Source organism: Phyllobates terribilis, unplaced genomic scaffold (genome assembly GCF_046119375.1).
Source record: "Phyllobates terribilis strain yellow unplaced genomic scaffold, ASM4611937v1 Scaffold_1__5_contigs__length_1240528914, whole genome shotgun sequence".
NCBI lineage: Eukaryota > Metazoa > Chordata > Amphibia > Anura > Dendrobatidae > Phyllobates > Phyllobates terribilis.
This window is the reverse complement of record NW_027362761.1, coordinates 853,747,550-853,773,670: the sequence shown is the minus strand read 5'-3', so window position 1 is coordinate 853,773,670 and position 26,121 is coordinate 853,747,550. Positions and strand designations below refer to the sequence as shown.

General features: G+C 41.1%; 1 protein-coding gene across 1 annotated transcript in view; it reads left to right on the top strand.

The window, feature by feature from the left end:
• The window catches only part of STPG2 (sperm tail PG-rich repeat containing 2), a 1,485,896-nt gene that overhangs the window by 973,032 nt on the left and 486,743 nt on the right, over positions 1-26,121 (top strand). Inside the window, exon 13 of the mRNA XM_073638559.1 lies at positions 7,996-8,111. Coding sequence (XP_073494660.1) covers positions 7,996-8,111 — 116 coding nt within the window. The remainder of the gene's footprint in view (positions 1-7,995; positions 8,112-26,121) is intronic.

The following is a 26,121-nucleotide window of genomic DNA, read 5'->3' as shown; positions in this document are numbered from 1 at the left end:
GAGTCATAGAACTGGGATAGTAGCAGGAAAAGATCCAGCAATCCTCGTAGGAGGTAGGATATGCGCCAAAACGCTGACCACCTAAGGCCTAGCCGCTACTACATACATGTGCTTGCATTCCAAGAAAACAAAGCAGATGCTAACTTCTATCATCATCATGCTCCTCACCTTGGCACTCTCAACTCCCCTGATGGAGAAGCCAGGGCCCACCGGAGGAGTCTGGTTCTCTGGTGGGCTCGTCAGAAATGCTTCCTGGGGCGATCCCCATGCTGTCCCCATGTCATTTGAGCACTGTCACTATCATTTTGGGCACTTGTTAGGCTTTTAAAAGACTGCCGGGGGTGCCGCCGCAAAAATGCTCGGGTCTCCCATAGACTAACATTGGGCTCGTTGCTCGGGTCGAGCACCCGAGTATCACGGCGAGCTCGGCCCGAGCTTCGAGCACCCGAGCATTTTAGTGCTCACTCAACACTAATATTTACACTAATGGAATATGCCTTTGAATACGGATAATTACTATAGTCATCTCAATCCCAGGTCAATGCACTTTAATATAGCTTAACTTGAAGTTCACGGGGCCCCAATACAAAATCTCCAACCTGGGTCCCAACTATCATGGCTCTTTAATAGCATTGATGTTCTGTTATGGGTCAAAGAGACTTTTTGGCCCCAAAGTGCTCCAGGGAACGAGTTCGACAGCAGCCCCTACACCCACTATAGTTACACCACTGGTTGGAGCTTGAAAAATATTATGATTCTTTTATTGCCAGTATAGCTGTCATATAATATCTATGAAGTGGTGTGATGATGTGTAATTAATCAAAACTAATGAACTAGAAAGTTACTATTAGTTTAAATGCGAATGACGGTAATAGAAGTTGCAGATATACAGTGATAATGATCTAATTGCCCATTATGTTGTAATGTATTCCCCCTCCAGTTTCTATTCCGTGTATGATTATTCAAGATACTTTTCTGTTGCTGTATTAATTTGCAACAGAAAGTATATATTCCCTATGGCTTACTTTGAAATGTTTTTCATTATGATCAGGCAGTGAAGTATGCAAATATTTGGTCAGGATATTTCATTATATTATTTATATGTAGCTTGGTTTTTGTGAATAATAAAGGGATGTATTAAAGCATTTCCAATATTTAAAAAGCCAATAATAATGCTGTGTACTACAACTGAGCAAAAATTTGTGACATTCTGCTATTTTATGTCCTTTTCACCACTTTTAGAAAGTGGGCGTAAACATAGATGTGGTTAGCTATTGTAGCAATGCTACTCACTTGGGAGCAAGATGAGGTATCACAGGAACTGCTTCTATTTAAAAGTCCGTCTGGTTTATTTCAGACCTTACAAATTGAATCACATGAAACTCAAATACAGACCTTGTCTGGCACAAAGTGAAACATAAAGTAAAAACTCCATACAATAGAGCGGGTTTCCCTGCTTGAGTTTAAGTCCAGCTTCCTAGTCCTTTAGCCAAGGCACGCAATCCTGGAGGTCTGCAAACCTCCACACACTGACCCATGTATGAGATAAACAGGTCCCATTTTACAATGTGAACCACACCCAGGGTGGAGATATGGTGAGCAGCTGTCCCGCCCTGACTCTTCAGCTGCTCACATTAAGAGCTGGCCCTATTATGGCCCATTAACCCCCTCTTAGTACTATGTAAACTAGAGCATTACTCCATCTTGTACATCACAGAGGACATCCACCTTTGTGATACATAGCTCCCATCCACTATGTGTCCAGCAGCCACCTCTCACTAGGCAAATAAGGTTTGAGCCAGATTTATGAATTTTGACTAGGGTTGAGCAAAGGTACTGAAATTTGATTCAGGCAAACTCTGTGAATTCTGGCGAGGGAATTCGACATCCATCAAATATATTTGTCATAAAATAAAATTTACAAGGGAGAGTGAAGAAACAATAAACTATTATGCTCACTTCTCTTTGACACTTCCGATAACTGCTGCAACAACTCTCTGCCCAGTCCTCATATCGCTTTTCTTTAGCCGTCTCCTCATATTTAATCAAAAGTTGTGGATGCAAGAAAGTGCCAATGATTCCACGCTCCTCCGGGTCAAAGAAGAAATGCAATACCCAGTGCTTGGTTGAGTCCATTTATTTATACGCTAAAATCAGTTTCGCGTTTCGTGGTTGTCCTGTCCACTTCATCAGTGCATATCTTGTGTCAGGTATAGCAGGGTGTGGACATATATATGCAAAAAATGTGAAAAAAAATGTCACCAAACCAATGTGGCCGTTAAGGCAGAAAAGTACAATCAATAAAAAGGCATAAATTTGGGTATACATTAATGTATATATGCGTCGGGAACAAAATATTGTTAGCATGATTAAAAATTAATTAAGAGCCGATATAATTCAATGCAAAAATAAATAAATAAGTAAATACTAATAAAAAAAAATATATATATATATAATTCCAGAAGCGGGAATTGAACCTGTTGTATTGCGATCAACTGGATCGTGTTTAGATCCTAATCGTGGTGCAACCCTCTAAACACGATCCAGTTGCCCTACTCTAAAACTTCGATCTTTTTCTGGCTTAGCCATTATTTACTTGATTTGTAGGTATTGTAGGTATACTTAGGGCCGTTGTCATGCTGAAAGGTAAAATTATTACTCTTCATCTTTGTTAGGAATGGTAGCTCTGTAGCTGAGCAGGCCCCTCACGCTTCTGGGCGGGCTTCGACTTTCCGGTGGGTCACCCATCGCTCTTCACTGGCCATGGGGGGTGGGCTGTCACCTCTTTGGGGCGGAGACAGCAAGGGTGCTTGCTCAGTCCAGATATCCCATTCTAGGAGATACACTCCTAGCATTGCTGGGAGGCGGGATGCTGCTGCTCCCAGCGATTATACTGTGTGGGGACCTCAGGATGCTGGGTCCCCTGGTGTTAGCTACTGCCAGCGGGTATGGGGCGCCTTACCAGCTGGAGCAGTCAGATGGTGAGAGGTACCCTTCAGTCTTCTCTCTCCTCCTCCTGTGTCTCTGTGGTCTGGGGGTGGAGATTGGGCATGGCCCCAGCATGGTCAGGTGACTGCTGAGAGGCAGATTTAAACCTGACACTTCCTCCTTTTGTTGCTGATAATTTTCAGTTCTTGTGGGTAGTTAACATTAGCGTTTCTGTGCTTCTGATGTGGTTCATGCTTTGGTGCCTGTGCTTAGTTTATCATTGTTCATCTTAGTTTATGCTATTGCACTGTGAATTTTGGTTCTGGTATGTTTGCCCTGACTGGTGTTTGTGTGTCCGTTCACCAGACATACTGCTCTCCACCTGAGAAGGGCTCCGCTGAAGTTCCCCCTTGCCAGGACAAGGAGGTGAGTGAAGAGTATACCTGGCCCTCAAGGACGTGCAGCAGTTCGACGGCTAGTGCCAAATGTCATCGACTCACTGCTCTTACTGGCTTCACCATCCACAGTGGGTCACTACACCAGTACCCTCTTCCTCTTATCCCTGACTTGTTTAACCAACTCATTTGGGCCAAGATCTGTACCAAACTGGATCTTAAGGGGGCCTATAATCTTGTTTGCATCAAGTCTAGAGATGAGTGGAAGAAAGCTTTTAATACTCCAGAGGGGCATTATGAATATTTGGTTATGTCATTAATGCCCCTGCAGTATTTCAGGCTTTGGTTAACAACATCTTTAGAGATATTCTGGGGAGTTTCATTATTGTTTATATTAGAAATATTCTTATTTTTTCTAAGGATGTGTTGTCTCATAGGGATCATGTTCCGTACTGTCCTTAATGGACTCTAGGATAATTTTTTTTGTAGGTAAATCTGCCCAAATGCTCTTTTCAGGTGGAGTAGATTGGATTTCTTGGAATAATTTTGTTCTCAATTGGTGTAGGTATGGACCCTGCCTAAGGTACAGGCTATATGGGACTGGGTGCAACCCAAGAACCTCCAGGCTCTTAAAAGGTTTTTGGGTTTTGTCAGCTATTACAGAAGATTCATCATGGGATTTTTCAAAATTGTGAAACCCCTTACAGACTTTACTCGCAAGGAGTCCGATGTAGCTGGGTGGGGGGTTGAGGTTGATAGGGCATTCTTTAGCCTCAAGGAGGCGTTTGCCTCTGCCCTGGTTCTGGTCCAGCCAGACCATGATAGACCATTTGTGATGGAGATGGATACATCTGAGGTCGGCATGGGGGCGGTGTTGTCCCAGGGATATGCTTCTCTTACTTACCTTCGGCCTTGTGCTTTTTTTTCTAAGAAATTTTCTCCCACAGAGTTAAATTATCATGTGGGCAACCGGATGTTGTTGGCCATTAAATGGGTTCTTGAGAAGTGGAGGCACTTCCTGGAGGGAGCAAGACATCCGTTCGCAGTGCTCACTGACCATAAAAATTTAATCTATTTGGAAAATTCCAAGAGGCCTAATCCCAGACAGGCCAGATGATGTCACGCAAGGTGAGGGAAGGAACATGTGTACCACAAGAGGGTGAAGGGAGCCCAACAACTATGGAAAGGGGGAGTGGAGACCCCCTAGGCAGATCTAATATCACCCTGACTACCCTATTGTCCCTATTTAGGTTCCGCATTTATCGCCTAGAAGGAAACCTAATCCCTGAATGTCCCTAGAGCTAGGCCCTAGGTAGGGAGTGGACAGGGTGAACACTTGTCAGGCCCCACTGTTACTAAAGACAACAAGATAAACAAACAAAGGGGATGCACTTAGCTTCAAAATACACCAGAGAGAAAACGCCAACTGTCCTCCAAGGGAAGTCCAAGAAGAAACTAGCCAACTACTAGTACTCCAGGCATGGACAGGGGAACATCGAACTATCACCGGCTACTCTCTGGAGACTCTGAGTGTAATTAATTACCAAGCAAGGGTGTGTAAATTAGCAGCAGAAGGTGGAGGTGGCTGCTGGGTCCTAAAGGGAGAAACATATAACTACTCTACAGAGATGAGAGTATCAAGAAGGCATGTGCAATGCCAAGCTCAGCGACCATCTTTAGCCGGATCCAGAGCGACTGTCTGTCATACTTGATGCACCAATGACAGATGGGTCTTGTTTGTTTCACTATATCATTTTTCTATTACCTACATTCATGGGTCTAAATTCACCTGGTTGGATGCTCTCTCTCGGAGTTTATGCCCTTTTCAGCAAGAGGAGGTTCCCCCCCTATGTTTTCCCCTGGTGTCGTGGTCACCACTACCAATGTAGAATGGGAGATTGTTAAATCACAACATTTGGCCGCTACTGATAACTCGCAGGATAAGGTGTTTGTGCCTGTTAACCTTAGACTCTTTATTATCCAAGACTGTCACGATTCTGTCCTGTCTGACCACATAGGGGTCAAGGGTACTACACACTTGGTGAAATGAGGGTATTGATGGGTTAGAATGTGGAGGCATTCGTTCAGTCTTGTGAGGTGTGTGCCAAGAGTAAGTTAATGCAGTCCGCCCAGGCTAGTAAACTCCTCCCACTTCCCATTCCGGGCACATCTCAATAGATTTTATCACGGATCTACCTGGCACGTTTGCCTTCCTCTCATGAGATGGTAAACGTGTTTATTGATAATTTGGTCAGATTGCATGGTGTCCCGGTTAATATAGTGTCTGATCGGGGTTCACAGTTTATCTCTAGGTTCTGGAAGTCTTTCTGTGGTATGATTGGGATGGAACTGTCATTTTTCTCTGCATTCCACCCCCAGTGTAATAGTCTTTTGAAAACGACTAATAAGTCACTGGAAACGTACCTTGGGTGCTTTTGTTCTTATAACCAGCTTGAATGGGGGGTATATTTACCTTTGACGGAGTTTGCCCTTAATAATAGACATCTTGAGTCATTGGGTACGTCTCTTTTTTTTTACTTTGGCTTCCATCCTAGGTCTCCTGTTTTCCTCAGGGGGTGGAAAGAGATTCCTGGGGTCTCTGAGACTACTAATAGGCTGAGGGAGGTTTGGGAGGGGATTCGCCAGCAGCTTCTGAAGGCATCCGCTGGGCAGAAGGTTGCAGCTGATAAACGTCGGTCTTAAGGCAAGCAGTTGACAGTGGGGGATCTGGTGTGGGTGTCTAATAAAAACCTTAAACTCATGGTACCCTTTCTAAGCTAGGCCCTCGGTTTATTGATCTTTCCCCATTCTGGATGTGTTTAATCTGGTTGCTTCTAGGGTTAAGCTCCCTGATGTCATTAGGGTCCCCAACATTTTTCATCGGTCCCTCCTAAAAAAAGCTCAGAAACCAGTGGTCCTCATTTTCCCCCGGGCCCTGTCCTTGTGGCTAGTGAAGAAGAGTATAAGGTCAAACAGATTGTTGATTCCAGAAAAGTGCGGAATTCCGTTCAATATTTAATTCATTGGAAGGGGCATGGACCGGAAGTGAAGTCATGGGTTCCTAAGGGGTGCATTCATACCAATGAGTTAATTGCCGAATTCCATGCCAAGTTTCCTGGCAAACTCGTTGCTGATATTCTGGAGGTCTCTCTTCAAGAGGGTGGCACTAGTAGGAATGGTAGCTCTGTACCTGAGTGGACTCCTCACGCTTCTGGGCAGGCTCTGGCTCTCCGGCGGGCCACCCATCGCCCTTTACTGGCCATGGGGGTGTGGGGTGTCACCTCCAGGGGCAGAGCTAGTGGGGGTGCCCAGTCACCAGCCGCCACACTGCTGTCCACCTGGGAAGGGCTCTGCTAAAGTTCCCCCTTGCCAGGACTGGGAAACGGGTGAAGAGTATACCCAGTCCTCAAAGGAGTGCAGTAGAGCAACAGCTAACGCCAAGTGTGACCGACACACTGCTCTTGCTGGCTAGCAGTGGGTCACTTCACAATCACCCAGCAGGTTTTGATGAAAAATTGACTGATATTTGGAACTGTTCATAATTCCCTCCACCTTGACTAAAGCCCCAGTTCCAGCTTCCACAAAACAGTCCCATAGCATAATGCTGCCTCCACTAGGCTTCACTGTGGGCATGGTTTCTTTGTGTAATGTTTAGTGTTGGCTTTGCACCAAATATGCCTTTTAAAATCATGGCCACAAAGTTCAACTTTGTTCTTATAAACCATAACACGTTTTCGCACATGCTTTTGGCAGACTTGATGTAGGTTTTGCCAAAACATAGCCAGGTTTTTTCTTTGTAGGAAAAGGCTTCCATTTGCAAACCTACCCCTCAAGCCAGAGATATGAGGAATACAGGAGCTTGTTGTAAAATGTAATACATAACCTGTTCTTGCTGGAAATTCCTGCAGCTCCTTCAATGACGCTGTAGGCCTCTTAACAGCCTCCCAGACTAATCTTCTTTTTGTCTTTTCATCAAGTTTTGAAGAACATCCAGTTCTAGGTAATGTCATTTCTGTGCCAAATTTTAAGCCATTTCTTAGTTACCATCTTCACAGTGTTCCATGGTATTTCGAATGCCTGACTAATAACTTTCAATAATGAGATCCCTTTACTATGTTGTAAGCTGTTTACAGACTATGGCTTTTGCTATAAAATTCAATCAAGAAAATGTCAGGAAAATCCTTCTAGAACAGCTAAACTTTATATAAGGTTAAGCAGATTCTCTATAAATGATGGCAGCTGTGCACTGACTACTATTTAACATGAGTTTAAATGTGATTGTCTAATTCTGAACACAACCACATCACCTATTCTAAGAAGGTGTTCACGCTTAAGCAGCCACATTATTTTAGTTTTATCTTTATTTTCCCTCTCAAAATATTTTTAGCTTTTTTCTTAAAGGGTTTGTACAGATTATGGGTGACATTGGAAAAAGTTCTGAAATGATTCTTCTTTGTATGATTGTTTTACATGACAAAAATTTTGCATTTCAACAGTCGTGTGTAGACTTATATCCATTGTATATTGCAACATAAGGTATAAATTGAAATGGTAGCCATGCATTTGCCTGTCCACATTGGAAAGGACTGGTAATATAAATGGTATGCAACCATATCTCACTACTTTGTTATTTATTGATTAATCAAAATACTATTACTTTTGATACCCTCAGGACCAGGAGCCTATGACCCAGTAAAGAAGCCAGTCATACAAACTCTATCATCTGTTCCAAGAGAAGAGCGTTTCAAAGACTCAAAGGAGATTACTCCAGGGCCTGGGTCCTATGAGGTACCAAATAAGTGTATATTAATATACAGCCTGCTAGTGACTTAAATAGATTTTATTGAACTCAGTTGAAGTCACCTTGTGTATATGTGACTGGGTAAAGAAATTAAAGGAAGGTTTCTTTATATATACTAAATGACTATAATAGAATATTGCTACATTATATTGATAATACAAAGTATAATTTTCATCAGTGCTCTGCAATATCTTTTTAAACACCAAGTCCAAAAACACTGTTACAATGATTTCTAGAAATAAATAAGTAGCTCTACAGGATATATTGATATAATGTATATATTTTTTGTAATTTTATTCTATAAGGTAATCTGTCAGAAAGATATACCCCTCCGACTCTTAATGGCCATGTTATTCTCTAAATACAAAGCCAGTGGGCTGTCAGTCAAGCAAGGAGGGCCAAGGAGATAGAGGCCTGGGAAGTGCTTTGACACACCCAGGGCACTTGAACTATATTTGCATGAGAATTAAAACAGCAATTTTTTCATTCAGGAATCAACAGCTGCATAAGTAGAGATTTAGATGACATTATTTTACAGACATTTGAATGCTATGTCACAATATGACACTATTATTTCAGTGTCATGCAATACATGTCTCCATGTATGCCTAGCCTTATTGAGATGGTTATAAGTGAAATAGTGCTCAGAAATTCTGCTTTACTTTATTAGTCTTTTACATTTCTTTCTAAATGCTTATTCTAAGCTTCTTTAAAACTTAACAATGAGGTACAGTATGTAATTAGCTATTTAATAAACCTCTGGAATCGATAAAAGAAAACAAATATTAACATTTGTATAGAATCAGCAATGATTATAAATGTCAGTCTCATCTAATAAGAATGCACTGGCAGGTTGGGAATGATTATCCTAATGTAGGCATTAGAGAATTCAGAAATCAGTTCTCTTTCTATTGCATCCATACAGTAAGCTAGCTACCGTATATCTAATTATGTAACTCGCTCTAAACGGTAATGTGCCATTTTGCATTCTGTATTAGTATCTTACAGCCATTGTCCATGTTAATGTACTGTACTGTATAAGTGATGTAATTAATATAATAAGGACGGAATTTTCTACAATTTACTGTATATATTGCATTAATTTTAACAGAATATACCATAATCAATTCTGTAGACAACTCTGATAACGTGGCAAATGTTATTAAAAGGGTTGTACAGTAGTGGTCCATCCACATATTAGTGGATCGAGGGAGGTTACAAAAAAAATCAAAAAACTTGATACTAACCTCCTGGACCGATGTCACTCTTCAGTATTTAATGCTTTGCCCTCATTGGTATGCTTGATATGCCTCTAGCAAAGATGTTACATAAGCACTTTAGCCAATCAGCGGTCACCGATTGGCTGTAGTTTTCATGTGACATCCCTGCTGGGGGTTGATCCCAGGAGACTGCTGGGAATGCATTGTTGAGTAAAGGCTCTTTCACACATCTGAGATCATCAGTCCGATGTCGGATCACAGACAAGTGACAGCTTCATATATTTCTATGAGGCTGTCACGCTCGGTTCAAGAGAGGCGCCGTCAATCCGTGCTTTGGAATCCAAGGTTGGACTGATGATTACATCAGAAAGAGCTTTAAAAAGGAGCAGTGCCTTTCTGGGGGGTATCAATTTTTTTCTATTTTGCTAAGCAACTTGAGCCCATTAATAACAGTTGTCCAATAACGGACAATCCGTTTTTTCAGGGGCTGCGTACCTTGAGGATTGTTGACTAGAGCAATGAGGATACCTTTTTTGTTTCTCCATTAACTGAGCTGTGCATTACTCGATGAACAATTATTTTTATTTAAATAACATCAACATATTTTGGAGTGCTGTGCAGGGAATGAATATATCTATGACCAGATGAAAGAGAAACTATATAGTTTCTAATGTGAATTCTCTACCGTAGTCTTGACGTTTGACCCCAATGTAGGTTCATGAATGCTTGAGCAATAAATTAGCATTTTGCCATTTCTGTTGTCATGTTGATGAAAATTCAGAGCAATTAGAGAGACCATTTTCTATGTTATGGATAAAACTGATCTTGGTGGATACATGGCCATGATTTACTATTTTTCTTCTTCCTATAAAAGTGTTATATTTTTTCCTTTTTTTCTCCTAAATATAATTCTGGCTCTACAAAAGCTGTTTGCATTTAAATTGATAAATGTCATGTCTAGAAAAATAACATTTCCCAAGACTGGCAACTTTCAATGTCAGTATGCAAAATTCTGCATGTTTTTACCAACTATCATTTCAGACTGACAGAACACATCTTGGTCTTAACGGTTTCAGTCACCTACTGTATATAGGATATCTGATGTATGTTATGTATGAGACATATGTGCTCATGTAACGTAATGGAACGGTGTGCCTGTTCATTTCTCTTTCTTCTAGACAATATTTCATATGAAAATAACACATGAAGATTATCAGAAATATGTTGAAATTAATTCAGTGCCTATAATATGGGAATACTTTTCATATCTCTCTTGATCTTTTCAAATGTCCTATTTTATTACTTATGACTATAATAACTCATATTTGTCAGGATATATGAAATATTGATTGCAAATATCACAAGATGAAACAGACAACATTCTCTGTCAGGGTAGATGTTAATAACTCGAGCTAGTATGATCTGACTTGTGAGTAAAAATAGTGTAATTTACATTCATGCAACAAGACTATTTTTTTTAGAAAATCAAGATACTGTTATCAAAAAAGCCCCATCTGAAGTTTCTAATGGATTAACTCACATGCTGCTGCAATTGTACAAAATATGGGCTCTGTGCTATAAACTATTGACTATAGATCGTCTGACCTCTGGAACACCCTTCAAGAGGTCAATTCTCTTTATTAATTATGGTTGCCTATCGGACATACTGTAATGTGTATTAGATGTTATTTGTGCATTATTGCAGATTAGCCCAGAACATGGAAGAAGTTGGTAAAAATATAAAAGGCTTTGGTAGCGTCCCAGCCTTCGGAAATCTACCTAGAACATATTGATGGCACATCCTAATGATGTCATCATTAATTATTGGTATGTGTATCATTGCTAAGATTACATTTTGGTCTGGTATCATTATCAAAGGGGTTTCCACTTTTAGAAGAATGGACTCCAAATGAGTCCTTTTATATAAAATAACAAAAATAGATAGTACTCACCCAACACTACTCCAGCGCTGGCTCCCCGCTGCTCCACCGGTCTCTTTGTGGCTGCAGTGCTGATGTCATGGTCACAGCTCATCAGAACTGAAGCAATAAAATGGGCTCCATCGCTCATGCCGTGTACACTAGCAGGTGATTGGCAGCAGTAGTGATGTGAGCTGCTGACGTGACATCACCATGCAACCAAAACACAGAGAGACATTGCTGGAGTGGGGTAGGGTGAGTACTATCTGTCTTTGTTATTTTACATTTCATGAAGTGGAAAACCCCTTAATAGCACACTGTTTTAGTGGACCCTCAAAATAATTTCCTCAGCATAGAAGTACATTTTTTTCCATATTTGTGTAGATGATAAGCATTCTGGAAAATTCCTTTGATTTTGTATGATAATTTTAAGGTTTTGCTATTTCATTTTTTATTGACTTCAAAGACGCAGTAAATATGAGTTATGATCATGGGCTTTGTTCAGTAAGAACAATGTGAATGGAAGATTTACTGTACAGTATCTGAATGTTACCTGTGCTAGGTGCCACAGGTCAACAGTAGCTGCTTCTAGTGGGAGTAGATCTCTGCGCGACAAGAAGCATGTGATGGAGTAGAGTAGCAAAGATGGCGTCATTGTAATTGGAGCCCCTGGTCATTCTGTGTGCAGAAGATAATGATAGAAGCTAGTAAGTTGGGCAAGTTCATCTGGGGCATTAATAAAGTTGGAAGAATATAGAGTTCAAGGGGAACCATTGGGAAGGCGTTGTTTTCCTTAGTCAGTTGAAATTCGCAGTTTAGGCCAAGCCAGCAGAGGTTCAGGTCAAATTACATTCTTTGAGAGCAAGTGAGAACAGGAGATTACATAGGTTGAAAAAAAATTATATTTCCATGCAGTTCAACTTTTCTCAAGCAAATATTGAAGAAATTCCCACAGGAGTAAAGCTAAGAGGCAGCCAGTACATAATAAATTGATAGTACGTTATCATTCAATCACTATGCGATGCTTATTTTCCTAGGTATGGTTAAACCACACAGTAACTGTTCCTCCCCTGAGTAATCTGGTTTCTATGTTATGTTCTTTTGTTTGTTTGTTTTTTTTTAACTCCACCCCATGGCTCCAAAGATATGACCTTTTATATTTAATGCTAATTTGTATGATCTTTTCCCATTGCTCACAAGGTAATAATGCAGAGAAGATTAAAGACATGCCCTCCAGAGAATCCAGGGAGCAATGCCCTTTTGGTAAACTAAATAAAAAGGTCCATATCTCTGGTGCCATACGGCATATTTTTAAAAAATAAAAAATCGAAATACCCAAGGAAGCAATGGTAATAAAATAATCACAAAACTAGTAACAGATCCTCTTTAACTATATACTTTTTCCTAAACTGCTGCTTAGTCTGTAGTCTAGTGGTACCAGTTACCCAGTAGACTCACTTTGAGGTTACACATTCAGAGTACCACCATGACTTTGAAGATTCTGTGCCAATAAAGGGTAGCTTTGTGGCGACCCACATGGACACTTAGTTGGCAATAGATGTGCGTCTAAATGATATATACTCTGGTGGTACTTCCATGCCGACCTAGGTCCCAAAGCCTCTGGGAGGTTTTGTTGCACTGTAAGTCGATGGAGAAAGCTACCAGCCTATGGAATACAGTGCTTGATAAAGAGTCAATGATCTCTTCTAGTGATCAATAGTGATGGGGGTTTTAACTTTCAGAAATCTACAAATGATGTTCCGGATGTCATAACAAAGAACAATTCCAAAGCCTTATATACTGTACATTGTACATACATATGCAGCACTGCCTACTGATGACTATTATATTTTATGTGAATTAATAAATTACACCAATTTGAATATTTTAGATTGGTTTTCCCTCAAATGAATGCATTTCAGCTCATATATTACATATTTTATCTCTGAGGATTTTTCTCTTCTCTATTGATGGTTAGTACTGTAGTCTCCTTGGTATTGGAATTGGCTGGAGTCTTAGCTACCAGACTTTTTTACATGTTTGATTGAAATTTTGGAACAACTGCTTTAATTATCATTGTTAGATATGCTTAGTTAATACATATACTAAGAAATGCAATAAAAACATGTATTAGATTTCTCAGGCAGTTCCTACCTGCATCAGTGTGATAGCCAATACTAAGCTGATAAAATGTGGATCTAAAGGATATGGTGTTTGAATGTCACCTTTTATTCTGAAATGCACCACAATGTAGAAGCTAGATAGTGTTTGCAGGTTTAAGAGGTTCTGAAGATGGCAAATGTTATTAGATACTTGGACACTGTTGCAGTCTTAAGTGCTGAAATAAATTGAAGTTGCTCTGAACACAAATCACACAGGGGAGTGAAAAGTCTAAAGAAGCATTATGTGCCATGTAACATATTACACTTGTTAGGGAGGTACGCAATTGTGTTGCCGCACAACTATATTTCCAGAAAGGATAAGGGAATGTTTATTCACAGCTGGCAGACTTTAACATTTTAAAATAAAATATTACTTTTTTCTTTTTTCTATAAAATCTTAATTGCTACATTTAACATTTCAGTTTACGGACACATTTTACACATTAGGCAATATGTCTGAACCCTAAAAGTATTTAAAGTGAAAAAATGGAAAAGCGATGGTAAGTTGCTGTTGCACCCCTTTTTCGATGCAGATTTAAGAAATAAAAAATGACTGCCACAGTAGCATAGGGAGCAGTGGGAAATCTGATCAATGGTACAGGGAATGCAGGTGAGGGAAAGTTTAGCCTTACCACTGCAAGTAGCCATCTTGCATTCCCCATAACAATGCAGTAGCCATCTTGCATTCCCCATAACAATGCAGTAGCCATCTTGCATTCCTCATAGCAATGCAGTAGCCATCTAGCATGTAGCCAGAGAGGATTGCCAGCCTCAGGGAGCAGGCAGTGGGAAGCAAATGTTTGGCACTTTTCAAAGCCAGGTTGGTGGGTTGCTTTAATTATCCACTCTGTAAAGGCTCATGCAGACGACCATTGTTTCGATCCGAGTGCGATCTGTCAAAATATCAGATCGCACTCAGACCAATGTTGCTCAATGAGGTGGAAGTGGTCCGAGGAAAAAAAATGCAGCATGCAAAATTTGCCTCTGATAATCGGATCGCACTCCCCCATTCAAGTCTATGGGTCTGTGAAAATAGTTAGACTGCACTCAGATAACAATTATTAACCACATCAGAGAAAACAGGATCCCACTCTGAACATAGACCAGAGTCTGATCAGAGTCTCATTAGCATAACTGGATGTTTTTTCTTAGATGGAGAACATACGGTCATGTGACCCTAGCCTAAATGTCAGAAGTACCACGAATCATATCTGTATATACAGATAGGTAGCCAATAGCCATTTTCTATTCTGAAAAAACTGGTGTGCTGTGGTTTTCTACTACTGACCGTAGATTATCCGGTCTGCCATGGCCAGACTATATAAAAACTGGCCTGGAGCAGTGATATGAGTTTTTGCATTATGTCTCTGGACTCCTGGGTAGCTTGACACAATCTCAAATCAAGGACAATGATAAGACAAATCTTTGCACCACTTACCATAAATGGTAAATTATGGTATATCCTTCCATAGGAGTATTGTTTATAGGCACATAGCACTACTTCGCTTCCCTGATGGATATAAATGAGAAGAAAAAAACACGAACCCTCCAACAATAATGCCCCATGTGCTCCATCTTCTATCCTATTTCACTTTAATTATACTTTTAAAACTTCTATTTCACTTCTGCTTTTGATCTGGCATAAACCTTATGTAAATTATTCTGAACGCCCATCTTATAGCTGACCTTATATTTCAGTACTGACCACATAAATCAATAACACTTAACTTGTTGAGACTATCCTACCAGATCCAAAACTCTCCTATTATGCCATCACCACCCAAAACCTATTAATTGACCTATTTAACAAATCTTTTAAGTGACACTTTTACAAAATAATATATTACTTCCAGCAGTGTCCTATATTGCTTCCATCAGTGTCCTGTTTCCAAGTTGTACATAGAGCCGGTAACGGTACATCTCCTTTGTCAATGTCACCTCAGTCATTCTCCATGCAGATGTAGAAAAATAAAAATAACCGGTAATAACAGTCAAGGAATTAGATAGTAATTTGATTTAATATGTATTGATATAATGACTGCAGGTAAATGGCACCGTCAAGCACAGCAGCACTGTATATATCATTTCCATGGTTACTGTCATGCTGAACCATTCAAGTGACAGCAGATTCAATCTGGACGTAAAGAGGTAGCAATATTTAAAATGAAACAAGGATCTAAACAGATTTTCAATTAGTTATTACTGCTTTTAGTGAATGCGAGCACAGTATGCTGCTCTATCAGGATAATGGGCTGCATGCACCTGGTCCCGCCGGTTTCCTAAATTCCATTTACTCATTTCATAATTAAATCGCTGACATATTTGAAGATAATCATGTCTGATAGTTGCACATTTTTCTACGTGCTAACAATAATAACGTTAAAAGGAAAGCATTTTGTGGCGTTTTTTTTTCTCTTGCATCCCTAACTACAGTCAAGGTGCCTTTCAGCAGGGAATATGACGGATAGGTAGCATTGCCACTATCCGCTCTACTGTCAGAGAGGGCACTTATCATGGCGACAGCAGGAGACAGAGTGCATCGGGATGCAGATACACCTTTTCTTTAAAAAAAAAGGCAAGATAAATGTGCATAATGTCAGTGCTCCTGTGCTCCTGCTCAGTCATTAGTATGACACATCTGTAACTGATGAGTTGACATGCGAACGAATGTGAAATCTCACTTTCGCGCCCGCTACCCAAAGCTATTTTTGTGTCTTTCATGTGTATTACAAATAGAAAATGCACCGCTGTCTACACTTTTCTAATCCTACATAATGAAAGAAAATCACAGGCTCCTGAAAATTAAAGCAGGGATTATTCTGACTTGATGGCAGCATTAGCACAAAAACTGGAACTTTCTGTCTTTCTGATTTTATAGCTAAGGTCAAGAATATATTTATTGGCAGCAGAGTAAATGCCAATGCATTTCCCTCAATCTCTGGGATGAACACCATTTGCATTCTTAAAATTGTTATTTTGCTCAAATGCTTTGTGTACACTGTCAAGCTCAGACGATGAAACCAGCTATCTTTCTGTAAATGTTCCCACACTGTCATAGATTATCACTGCGCATGGAACAAATGAGACTGGCCGCGACAATTCAGGACTTGACATTCAGATTATGCAGATCCAATTGGAATTTCATTCTCATAAATTTTGTTGAATATTGAGCCTTTCAGATACCATATGAAATATTTTCTTGATCTCATTGCTTTCGGCTTAATCATGTTATTTATTCATATCGCACAAAAAGCATAAACAGATCCATTGAGAAATAGTTTAATTGTCATTACAGACCCATTTCAACTTGATCTATTTAGGGAATTGTTAGATCTGGCACTGGAGGACCAGTGGCTTCATCTAGAAATATTGGATATCAGTTCAGTTTATTGAAGAAACTTAATGATGTACTGTGTATTCCTTGCAGGGGCAAATGAAGGATCACACACTTATTCCTTGGGGAAAATAGGTAATTGCGCAGGACACTTCTTGATTGTTATGCCTTAAGGCCTCCCTGCACATTAGAAAAAAGTTGGCTGAACCTTGTGGAAACAGTCAGCTATTTTATCTCTATGGGGGAAACCCGTCACTCCCGCAAGAGATGATGATTTTATTGCCTGATCCTCATGTTAATAGCCATAATCAACCAATCTGTCTAATCAGTTATGTATCTCTCAGGAGATAATATGTTAGCAGAAAGGAGAGATCATAATATTAAAATATAACTTTTAATAAATCATTTTTAAAGGGATAATCGTACACACAACCTAAAAACAAAACACAGAAAATATGGCATGGGTAGGCATAGATATCACGCATATATTAGATGATAAAGTGAAAATGATCAACTGTGCCAATAATAAATGTTATGATGTCCCCCAATTAGAAGAGCGGGCATGATAGTATGTGAAGCCTTTTTGGACCAGAGGTATGGATAACCATGTGTAATTCCTAACTCTGTCATGCCTAATGTGGTGGCTCCCACCCTTACAAGCACACCAGACAGGATGTAACTGTAACTGCAGTACCCTGTTTTTTCTTTTCCAGAAATATACTGTATTAAGTATATTTTTTAATATTTTTTTTCACCCTTACACGTACACTCCCCTGATGACCCCTTATTATTGAGGATGAGACTAGTGATAGGCGAACCCGAACACTAAAGTTCAGGGTCCTTACCGAACACTTACTGTTTGGGCATGGACCCCGATCACGGACTTCCTGAGGAAGTCCGTGTTAATGTTCAGGTTCAGGTGTTTCCCGCGCTGTCACTTGCATGACAGCGTAGGAAACACAGGCTCTGATCGGCTGTAATAGTCATAGGCGCCGGCTAATGGTACTACTACCACCATGAGCCGGCGGCTACTTCCATAGGAAGCAGCAAGTGCAGGCACCACTGGATGGGAGCAGTAGTCTCCGATCCGCCGGCATCTGTGCTCTGCTGAAAGTAAAAAAAAAGTTAAAATTAATAAAAAAATATTAAAATAAAATACATTATACTCACCTACACCTTGTCCCCGATGTTCTCCGCCCCTGCAAAAATAAAAACACCATATACTCACCTTACAGCTAATCCCCGAAGCCCATGATCACCTGTAATAAAGGTAAAATAATAAATCAACCTCATCCTCACCTGTCCGACTCAGTCCAAATATCGAGGGTCCCACGACGATCCCATGAACAGAACAGGCACATTGTGAAATGTGACTGCTCTGTTCATTTGCCGGCACTACACTTATGCTCATTGAGTGTATTGAGGTCAGCGCATGTACGGTGAGTATTTTCCCACACTTGAGCTGACATCAATGAGTTGAACCGAGTTTAACTCATTGATTCAGGCATGGGAAAATACTCATCGCGCATGCGCTGACCTCATTTGCCGGCAATACACTGTCAGTGTATTGCCAGAAAATGAACAGAGCGGTCACATTTTACAATGTGTCCGTTCTGTTCATGGAATCATGGTACCACCCTCAATATTTGGACTGCATCGGACAGTTGAGGATGAAGTTACTTTATTATTTTACCTTTATGGCAGATGACATTGGTTTCAGCTGGAATGGGTGTGACGTTAAGTATCATTTAATTTAGAACATTAAAGGTGTTTGTGTTTATTTCAAATAAAATATTTGACTTCCACTATGGGGTTAGTAATGGGGGCGTCTTATAGACGCCTCTCTATTAATAACCTGGGCTTAATGTCCGCTGGCATTATAAGCTGATATCAACCCCAACCCTATAATCCCACTTCCACCGCTACAGGGCAGTGGGCAGAACAAGGCTAAGTGTCAGAATTGGCGCATCCTGTGGATGCGCCATTTCTGGGATGGCTAAGTTCTTCTGTTTCTAGCCTCGGAGGGGGCCAATATTTATGGCCCCTTCCTAGGCTATTAATATCAGCCCCCAACTGTCTGCATAGCCTTTGCCAGCTGTTAAAATAGGGGGACCCCCACGTCATTTTTTTGGGGGTCCTCCATTTTAATAGCCAGTAAAGGCTAAGTATACAGCTGGGGGCTGATATTAGTAGCCTAGGAAACTCCATGGGTATTACCCCCTGTGTATTGCCGGCAAATGAGGTCAGCGCATGCTCGGTGAGTATTTTCCCACACTTGCATCAATGAGTTCACGTCAGCGAAAGCATGGGAAAATACTGCGCATGCGCTGAACTTATTTGCTGGCAATACACTGAGCATCAGTGTATTGCTGGCAAATGAACAGAGCAGTCACATCTTACAATGTGCCCGTTCTGTTCATGGGATCATCATGGGACCCTTGATATTTGGACTACGTCGGACAGGAGAGGATGAGGTTGCTTTATTATTTTACCTTTATTACAGGTGATCATGGGCTTCGGGGATTAGTAAGGTGAGTATATGGTGTTTTTTTTTTTTTGCAGGGGTGGAGAAAATTGGGGACAAGGTGTAGGTGAGTATAATGTGTTTTATTTTTATTTTAATACTTTTTTTATTAATTGTAACTTTTTTTTTTTTACTTCCAGCAGAGCACAGGTGCCGGCGGATGGGAGACTACTGCTCCCATCCAGCGATGCCTGCGCTCGCTGTTTCCTATCGCAGTAAGCGCCGGCTGATGGTGGTAGTACTAACATCATCCGGCGCCTATGACCAGCTGTAATCTTTTTACCGCGGGTCACTGTCACAGCTGTGGCATCATGCTGACACCTGTCAGCATGATGCCAAAGGGCTTTGACCGCGGTAATGCTATTATCGCCGATCAGAGCCTCTAATTCCTGCACTGTCACGCAAATGATAGCGTGGGAAACCAGGTAAATTTGGCTCCCCCATTCACATGAATGGAGATCGGGTTCGGGGTTCAGGACATGTTCCGGTGCCCAAACCTGAACTTTTAATAAACTGTTTGGCATTCGGCTAAATTAGCCGAACCCGAACAGTCACGGGTTTGCCCATCACTAGATGAGCTGGATTGGGAAAGATCTTTTTCTTGTTTGAGGCTACAGGTGCTATGCCACACTTGGGTGCTGCCCTTGTAAGAATGGAATCCACCACACTGGGCACGACAGTGTCAGGAAATACACCTGGTTATCCATACCTGTTGTCCAAAAAGGCTTCGCGGACTCTTACATCTACTCTTCTAATTGGTTGAGATCACAACATTTATTTCTGGCTCATGATAGGGCATCTTCCACCGGGGGTTCCGTCTGAATCATGTATTTCATAGATTTACACTGAAACCCCGATGCAAGTGCTCAACGTAGAGCACAGGATAAATGTGATCTAAAACTTTATGTAAAATGTTTCTAATAAAAGCTTTAACTCAATTCACAAAAAAAAAAGCAAGTCACCACTCAGGTCCGTCATCTGTCAATGGAAATATAGGGGACTTACACGTTACTGGTAGCACAAAGGCTTTGGAAAAGCAAAATCCTCACCTTCCAAAAGAAATCCAGAGAATTCTGCAAATCCCAAATCCTAATGTCCCCCTCCCTTATGAGTCCCACAGTATGCCTAAAGCATTCACATTTGGCATTTCTGTAGCGATGACAGTCCACTTAATTTATGTGTCCATGTCTCCAGAAGCACAAGCTGGGCACAATGTATGGGCACTATAACATACTGGGCACTACAACATATGGTCACTACAATGGCAGATTTGCAATTTTCACTCAGCAACATCCATTGCTTGCTTCTTTCTGGAAAACACCCATGGAGTCAAAATAGTCACTACAGCTGTAAATAATTTCCTGGAGGGGTGTAATTTCCAAAATGTGGTCACTTGAGGGGGAATTCTGGTCTTCTGGCACCTAGGGGCTCTATAATTGGAGTCCGCAATCTTTTATATGAAATTTGTTCTCTAAGAGTCAAATAGCACTACTTTCCTTCCGAGTCTCACCATGTGGCTATGCAGTACTGTACAGCCACATACAGATGCATCTCACTAAATTAGAATATCATCAAAAAGTTAATTTATTTCAGTTCTTCAATACAAAAAGTGAAGCTCATATATTATATAGAGTCATTACAAACAGAGTGATCTATTTCAAGTGTTTATTTCTGTTAATGTTGATGACTATGGCTTACAGCCAATGAAAACACAAAAGTCATTATCTCAGTAAATTAGAATACTTTTTAACAGCTTGAAAATGTTTTTAAAATCCAAAATGTTGGCCTACTGAAATGTATGCTCAGTAAATGCACTCAATACTTGGTTGGGGCTCCTTTTGCATCAATTACTGCATCAATGCGGCGTGGCATGGAGGTGATCAGCCTGTGGCACTGCTGAGGTGTTATGGAAGCCCAGGTTGCTTTGATATCAGCCTTAAGCTTGTCTGCATTGTTGGGTCTGGTGTCTCTCATCTTCCTCTTGACAATCCCCCATAGATTCTCTATGGGGTTAAGGTCAGGCAAGTTTGCTGGCCAATCAAGCGCAGTGATACTGTTGTTTTTAAACCAGGTACTGGTACTTTTGGCAGTGTGAACAGGTGCCAAGTCCTGCTTGAGAATGACATTTCTATCTCCAAAAAGCTTGTCGGCAGAGGGAAGCATGAAGTGTTCTAAAATTTCCTGGTAGATGGCTACGCTGACTTTGGTCTTGATAAAACACAGTGGACCTACACCAGCAGATGACATGGCTCCCCAAACCATCACTGATTGTGGAAACTTCACACTAGACCTCAAGCAGCTTGGATTGTGGCCTCTCCACTCTTCCTCCAGACTCTGGGACCTTGATTTCCAAATGAAATGCAAAATTTACTTTGCATTTACTTAGTGTCAATGACTGCCTTCTGGACATCTTTCAAGTCAGCAGTCTTCACCATGATTGTGGAGCCTACCGAAACAGACTAGGGGACCTTTTTAAATGCTTAGGAAGCTTTTGCAGGTGTTTTTTGTTAATTATTCTAATTTACTGAGTTAATGACTTTTCTGTTTTCATTGGCTGTAATCCATAATCATCAACATTAACAGAAGTAAACACTTGCAATAGATCATTCTGTTTGTAATGACTCTTTATATTATAAGAGTTTCCCTTTTTGTATTGAAGAACTGAAATAAATTAACTTTTTGATGATATTCTAATTTTGTGAGATGCACCTGTATGGGCTATTGCAACGTCCAGTAAAAATTGTGTGAAATATTTTGGTGCCATGTTTACCCATTTACCCATGTATAAAATGTAAAATCTGGGGGTAAAACAAATTTTTTGTGGTAAAAATACAATTATTGTTTCTTCACCGCCAAATGGTTTAAAATTCTGTGACAATATGATCACTGCACCCCTAGATAAATTCATTGAGAGGTGTAGTTTGTAAAATGGGGCTACATATGAGGGGATTTCTGCTTATCTGGTACCTCAGGGGCTTTGCCGATGTGACACTGCACTAGCAAACCATAACAACAAAATCTGCACTATAATACGGCGCTCCTTCCCTTCTGAGTTTTCCACTGTGCTTGAAAAGTAGTTCCCAATTAAATCTAGGGTATTGGCACACTCAAAAGAGATTGCACAACAAACTGAAGTCCATTTTTTCCTATTAGCTCTTATCAAAATTAAAAACTAGGTGGTAAAACAACATTTTAGTGGTAAAAAAACAATTATTCTTTCTACATCTCAATGGTATAAAATTCTGTGACACACATTTGGTTTCAAAATGCTGACTGCACCCCTAGATGAATTCATTTAGATGTATTGTTTGTAAAATGGGGTCACTTCTGGGGGGATTTCTGCTGTTCTGGCACTTCAGGGGCTCTGCCAATGTGACATGGAACCCTCAAACCATTCCAGCAAAATCTGAACTCCAATGTGACATGCCTTCCCTTCTGAACTTTGCACTGTGCCTCAAAAGTCGTTTTCGACCACATATGCGGTATTGGTCTACTCAGAAGAAATTGCATAAAAAATTGTAATGTTTGTTTTCTCCTATTATCCCTTCTGAAAATTAAAAACTTGGGGCTAAAGCAACATTTTAGTTGAAAAAATGATAATTTTCCGTTTACTCAACCCAATGTTATACAATTCTGTGAATTGCCTGAGGGCTAAACATGCTCATTAAACACCTAGATGAATTTCTCAAGAGGTGTAGTTTCCAAAATTGGAAAATCCAGCCAAAACGGTGCTCCAAAATTCAAATGGCACTTCTTCCCTTACAAGCCTTGCCGTGTGCCCAAACAGTAGTTTTCCATTACGTGTGGAATATCAATGCATTTAGAAGAAACTGCACAACAAATTATACAGTTTATTTTCTCCTGTTACTTTTGTCAAAATGAAAATTATGGGGCAAAAGTAACATTTTTGTGGGAAAAATGTGATTTTTTTATTTTTGCGGCTCAATGTTATAAATTTTTTTGAAGCACCTGTGGATTCAAGGTGCTCACCACACAGCTAGATAAATTTCATGAGGGTTGTAGTTTACAAAATTTGATAACTTGTGGGGATTTCCCACTATTTAGGCACACCAGAATCTCTGTAAACACGACATGGCTTCCGCTATCTATACCAGCCAATTTTGCATTCCAAAAGTCAAATGGCGCCCCTTCACTTCTGAGTCCTGCCGTGTGTCCAATCAATGCTTTTCCACCACATATGGGTATCGGTGTACTCAGGACAAAACAACAAATTGTACTGTCCATTTTCTCCTCTTACCTTTGTGAAAATGCAAAATTTGTGGGAAAAAGTAAAATTTTCATTTTTTCCTTAAAAATTGCTTTAATTCCTGTGAAGCACTTGAAGGATTTATAAACTTAATAAATGTGTTTTTGAGTACTTTGAGGAGTGCAGTTTTTAAAATGGTGTCACTTTTGGGTATTTTCTGTCACATAAGCCATCAAAGCCACTTCAAATGGGATGTGGTCCCTAAAAAATTGGCTTAAATTTTGTTGGAAAAATGAGAAATTGATGATCAACTTTTAACCCTTCTAATTTCCTAACAAAAACAAATTATGTTTCAAAAATGATGCTGATGTAAAGTAGACATGTGGTAAATGTTATTTCTTAACTATTTTTTTGTAATATAACTCTGGTTTAGGGGTTTAAAAATTAAAATTTTGAAAATTGTGATATTTTCAAAATTTTCACTAAAATTGTGATAAATTCACAATTTATTATTATTATTTATTTATATAGCACCATTAATTCCATGGTGCTGTACCTAAGAAGGGGTTACATACAAAATACAGATATCACTTACAGTAAATGAACTAACAATGATAGACTGGTACAGGATTTTAGGTGTCGGGCGTTTGCTGGATTTGAAGTGGGTTCAGAACCATCAGTGGATTCTGTGGTCTCCTATTCCTGTCCAGCCGGCGCTGATGCTGCTCAGCATTGTCGTCAGTCCCAACGCCTAGCTGGTGCATGAGATGTACAAGTTGTCTCTTGGGTCTTTGTGCCTAGCAACATGAAGCGTAGGTTGCGGAGGGAAACAGGGCTGCTACAACCTAAGTCCAGGATTCTCTGCACTGAGCATGCCCGTGACATGGCGGACCGTGATTAGTGGTTTGGGAGTCAGCTGATCCGGTGACCTGGCACCGCCTGATTGGTCGCGGGTGACGTCACCAATAGTGCGACGGTGGGCAGGGCTTAATCTTTAAAAAGCCCGCCCACAAACATGGCGGTGTCTCTGATCATTGAGCAACGATGGTGTTGTGTGGATGCTTGGTCGTTTGAGCACCACGTGTGCTTTAGCTTGATTCAGGCAGGTTTAGCGGGGGATATGCAGCCTTAGATGGAGGGAGGCAGGTAGCTTTGTCTGACAGTCTGGCTCCGACAAAGGGGTCGCCATACACCCAGAGCAGTCTGCAGACGCCGTATTCCCGGCACCACCTGTAAGCCACGTGGAGAGATACTCCTCAGTCCGGTAGCACACCGGCTGGGAGCACTTATACGCCGGCGTGTATCACACACGCACCCTAGCGCCTACTGCGTAGTCCCTGTGCTGTAACAGGACTACAGATACATTATTTATCGCACATCTCTCGTGCAGTTAACAGAGATAGTGCGAATCCCTATTCCCGTTCCGGTGTGCAGTGAAGGGATTGTTATTTAAGTTGGTTGTTTTACCTTCTCACCCGGAAGGTGTTCGGCCGCAGTCCACCAGGCTGCATCACGGACCCCGGGTTCAGTTGCTTTCCATTATTTAATAAAGTTGTTTGCAACCGTCCCTCTAACAGTATCAGAGCCCCAGGGTCTTGCCGAACATGGCTGACAACCAGCAACTGCAGCGCTATATACAGCAACTTGAGGCCAGACTTAGGACTCTAGAACAAGCTGCTCCGGTCGCTGATATCACTGCAGTAGCTACCCAGGCAGCTTCTCAGGCGGCCAATCTGGTTATCACGGCTGCCGTGAATGCTGCGGCAGCTGCAATTGCCCCATTACCCCGTTTTGCTCTCCCGGAAAAAAATTCTGGTGACCGCAAATTCTGCAGAGGTTTTATTAATCTGTGCTCCATTCAGTTGGAGATGATGGAGGCACGGTTCCCCTCCGAAAGGGCCAAAGTGGGTTATGTCATTTCGTTACTCTCCCACAGGGCTCTGGAGTGGGCTACCCCTCTGTGGGAGCGGAATGACCCGGTAGTTGGTAATGCGGGTCTCTTTCTAAGTGCCCTAAAGAGTGTTTTCTTAGGTCCTCAGGTCACGCATGATACGGCTCTTAAGCTTCTTGCGTTGGTCCAAGGTTTGGCCACCGCCTGCCACTATCTATGACATCCAGTTCAGAACCTTAGCGGCTGAACTGGATTGGTCTGAGCGGTCTTTAATCCCGGTGTTCTGGAAGGGTCTGGCTGGGCATATTAAAAATGCTCTATCTACCAGAGAGATTCCAACCTCCCTGGAGGAGTTAATCTCTCTCGCTAACCAAATAGATTTGCGTCATGCTGAACACAAGTTAGAGCTGGAGGTCCCCAGACCTCAGTGTCGGTTGGCACCATCCTTCTCTAGACCCATTTCCAAACCCGTGACTCCCGACCCGGAGCCTGAGGCTATGGATATATCCCGGACTGAGTCTAGCCCCTCTCATTCCCGACCTGAACATCTCTTGGAGTACCCCATTAATAAGGGTTCCAAGCAGTCGGGAGAACGAGTGTGTCTAACCGCCGTTGGAGGAGGTGTGTTAGATTCCGGGGCTCCTTCCTCCAAATTATTGTATAAGGTGACTTTGTTCTTCGGAACAACCACAGTTACTGCCAAGGCGTGGGTGAATTCTGGCGCCGATGGCAATTTTTTG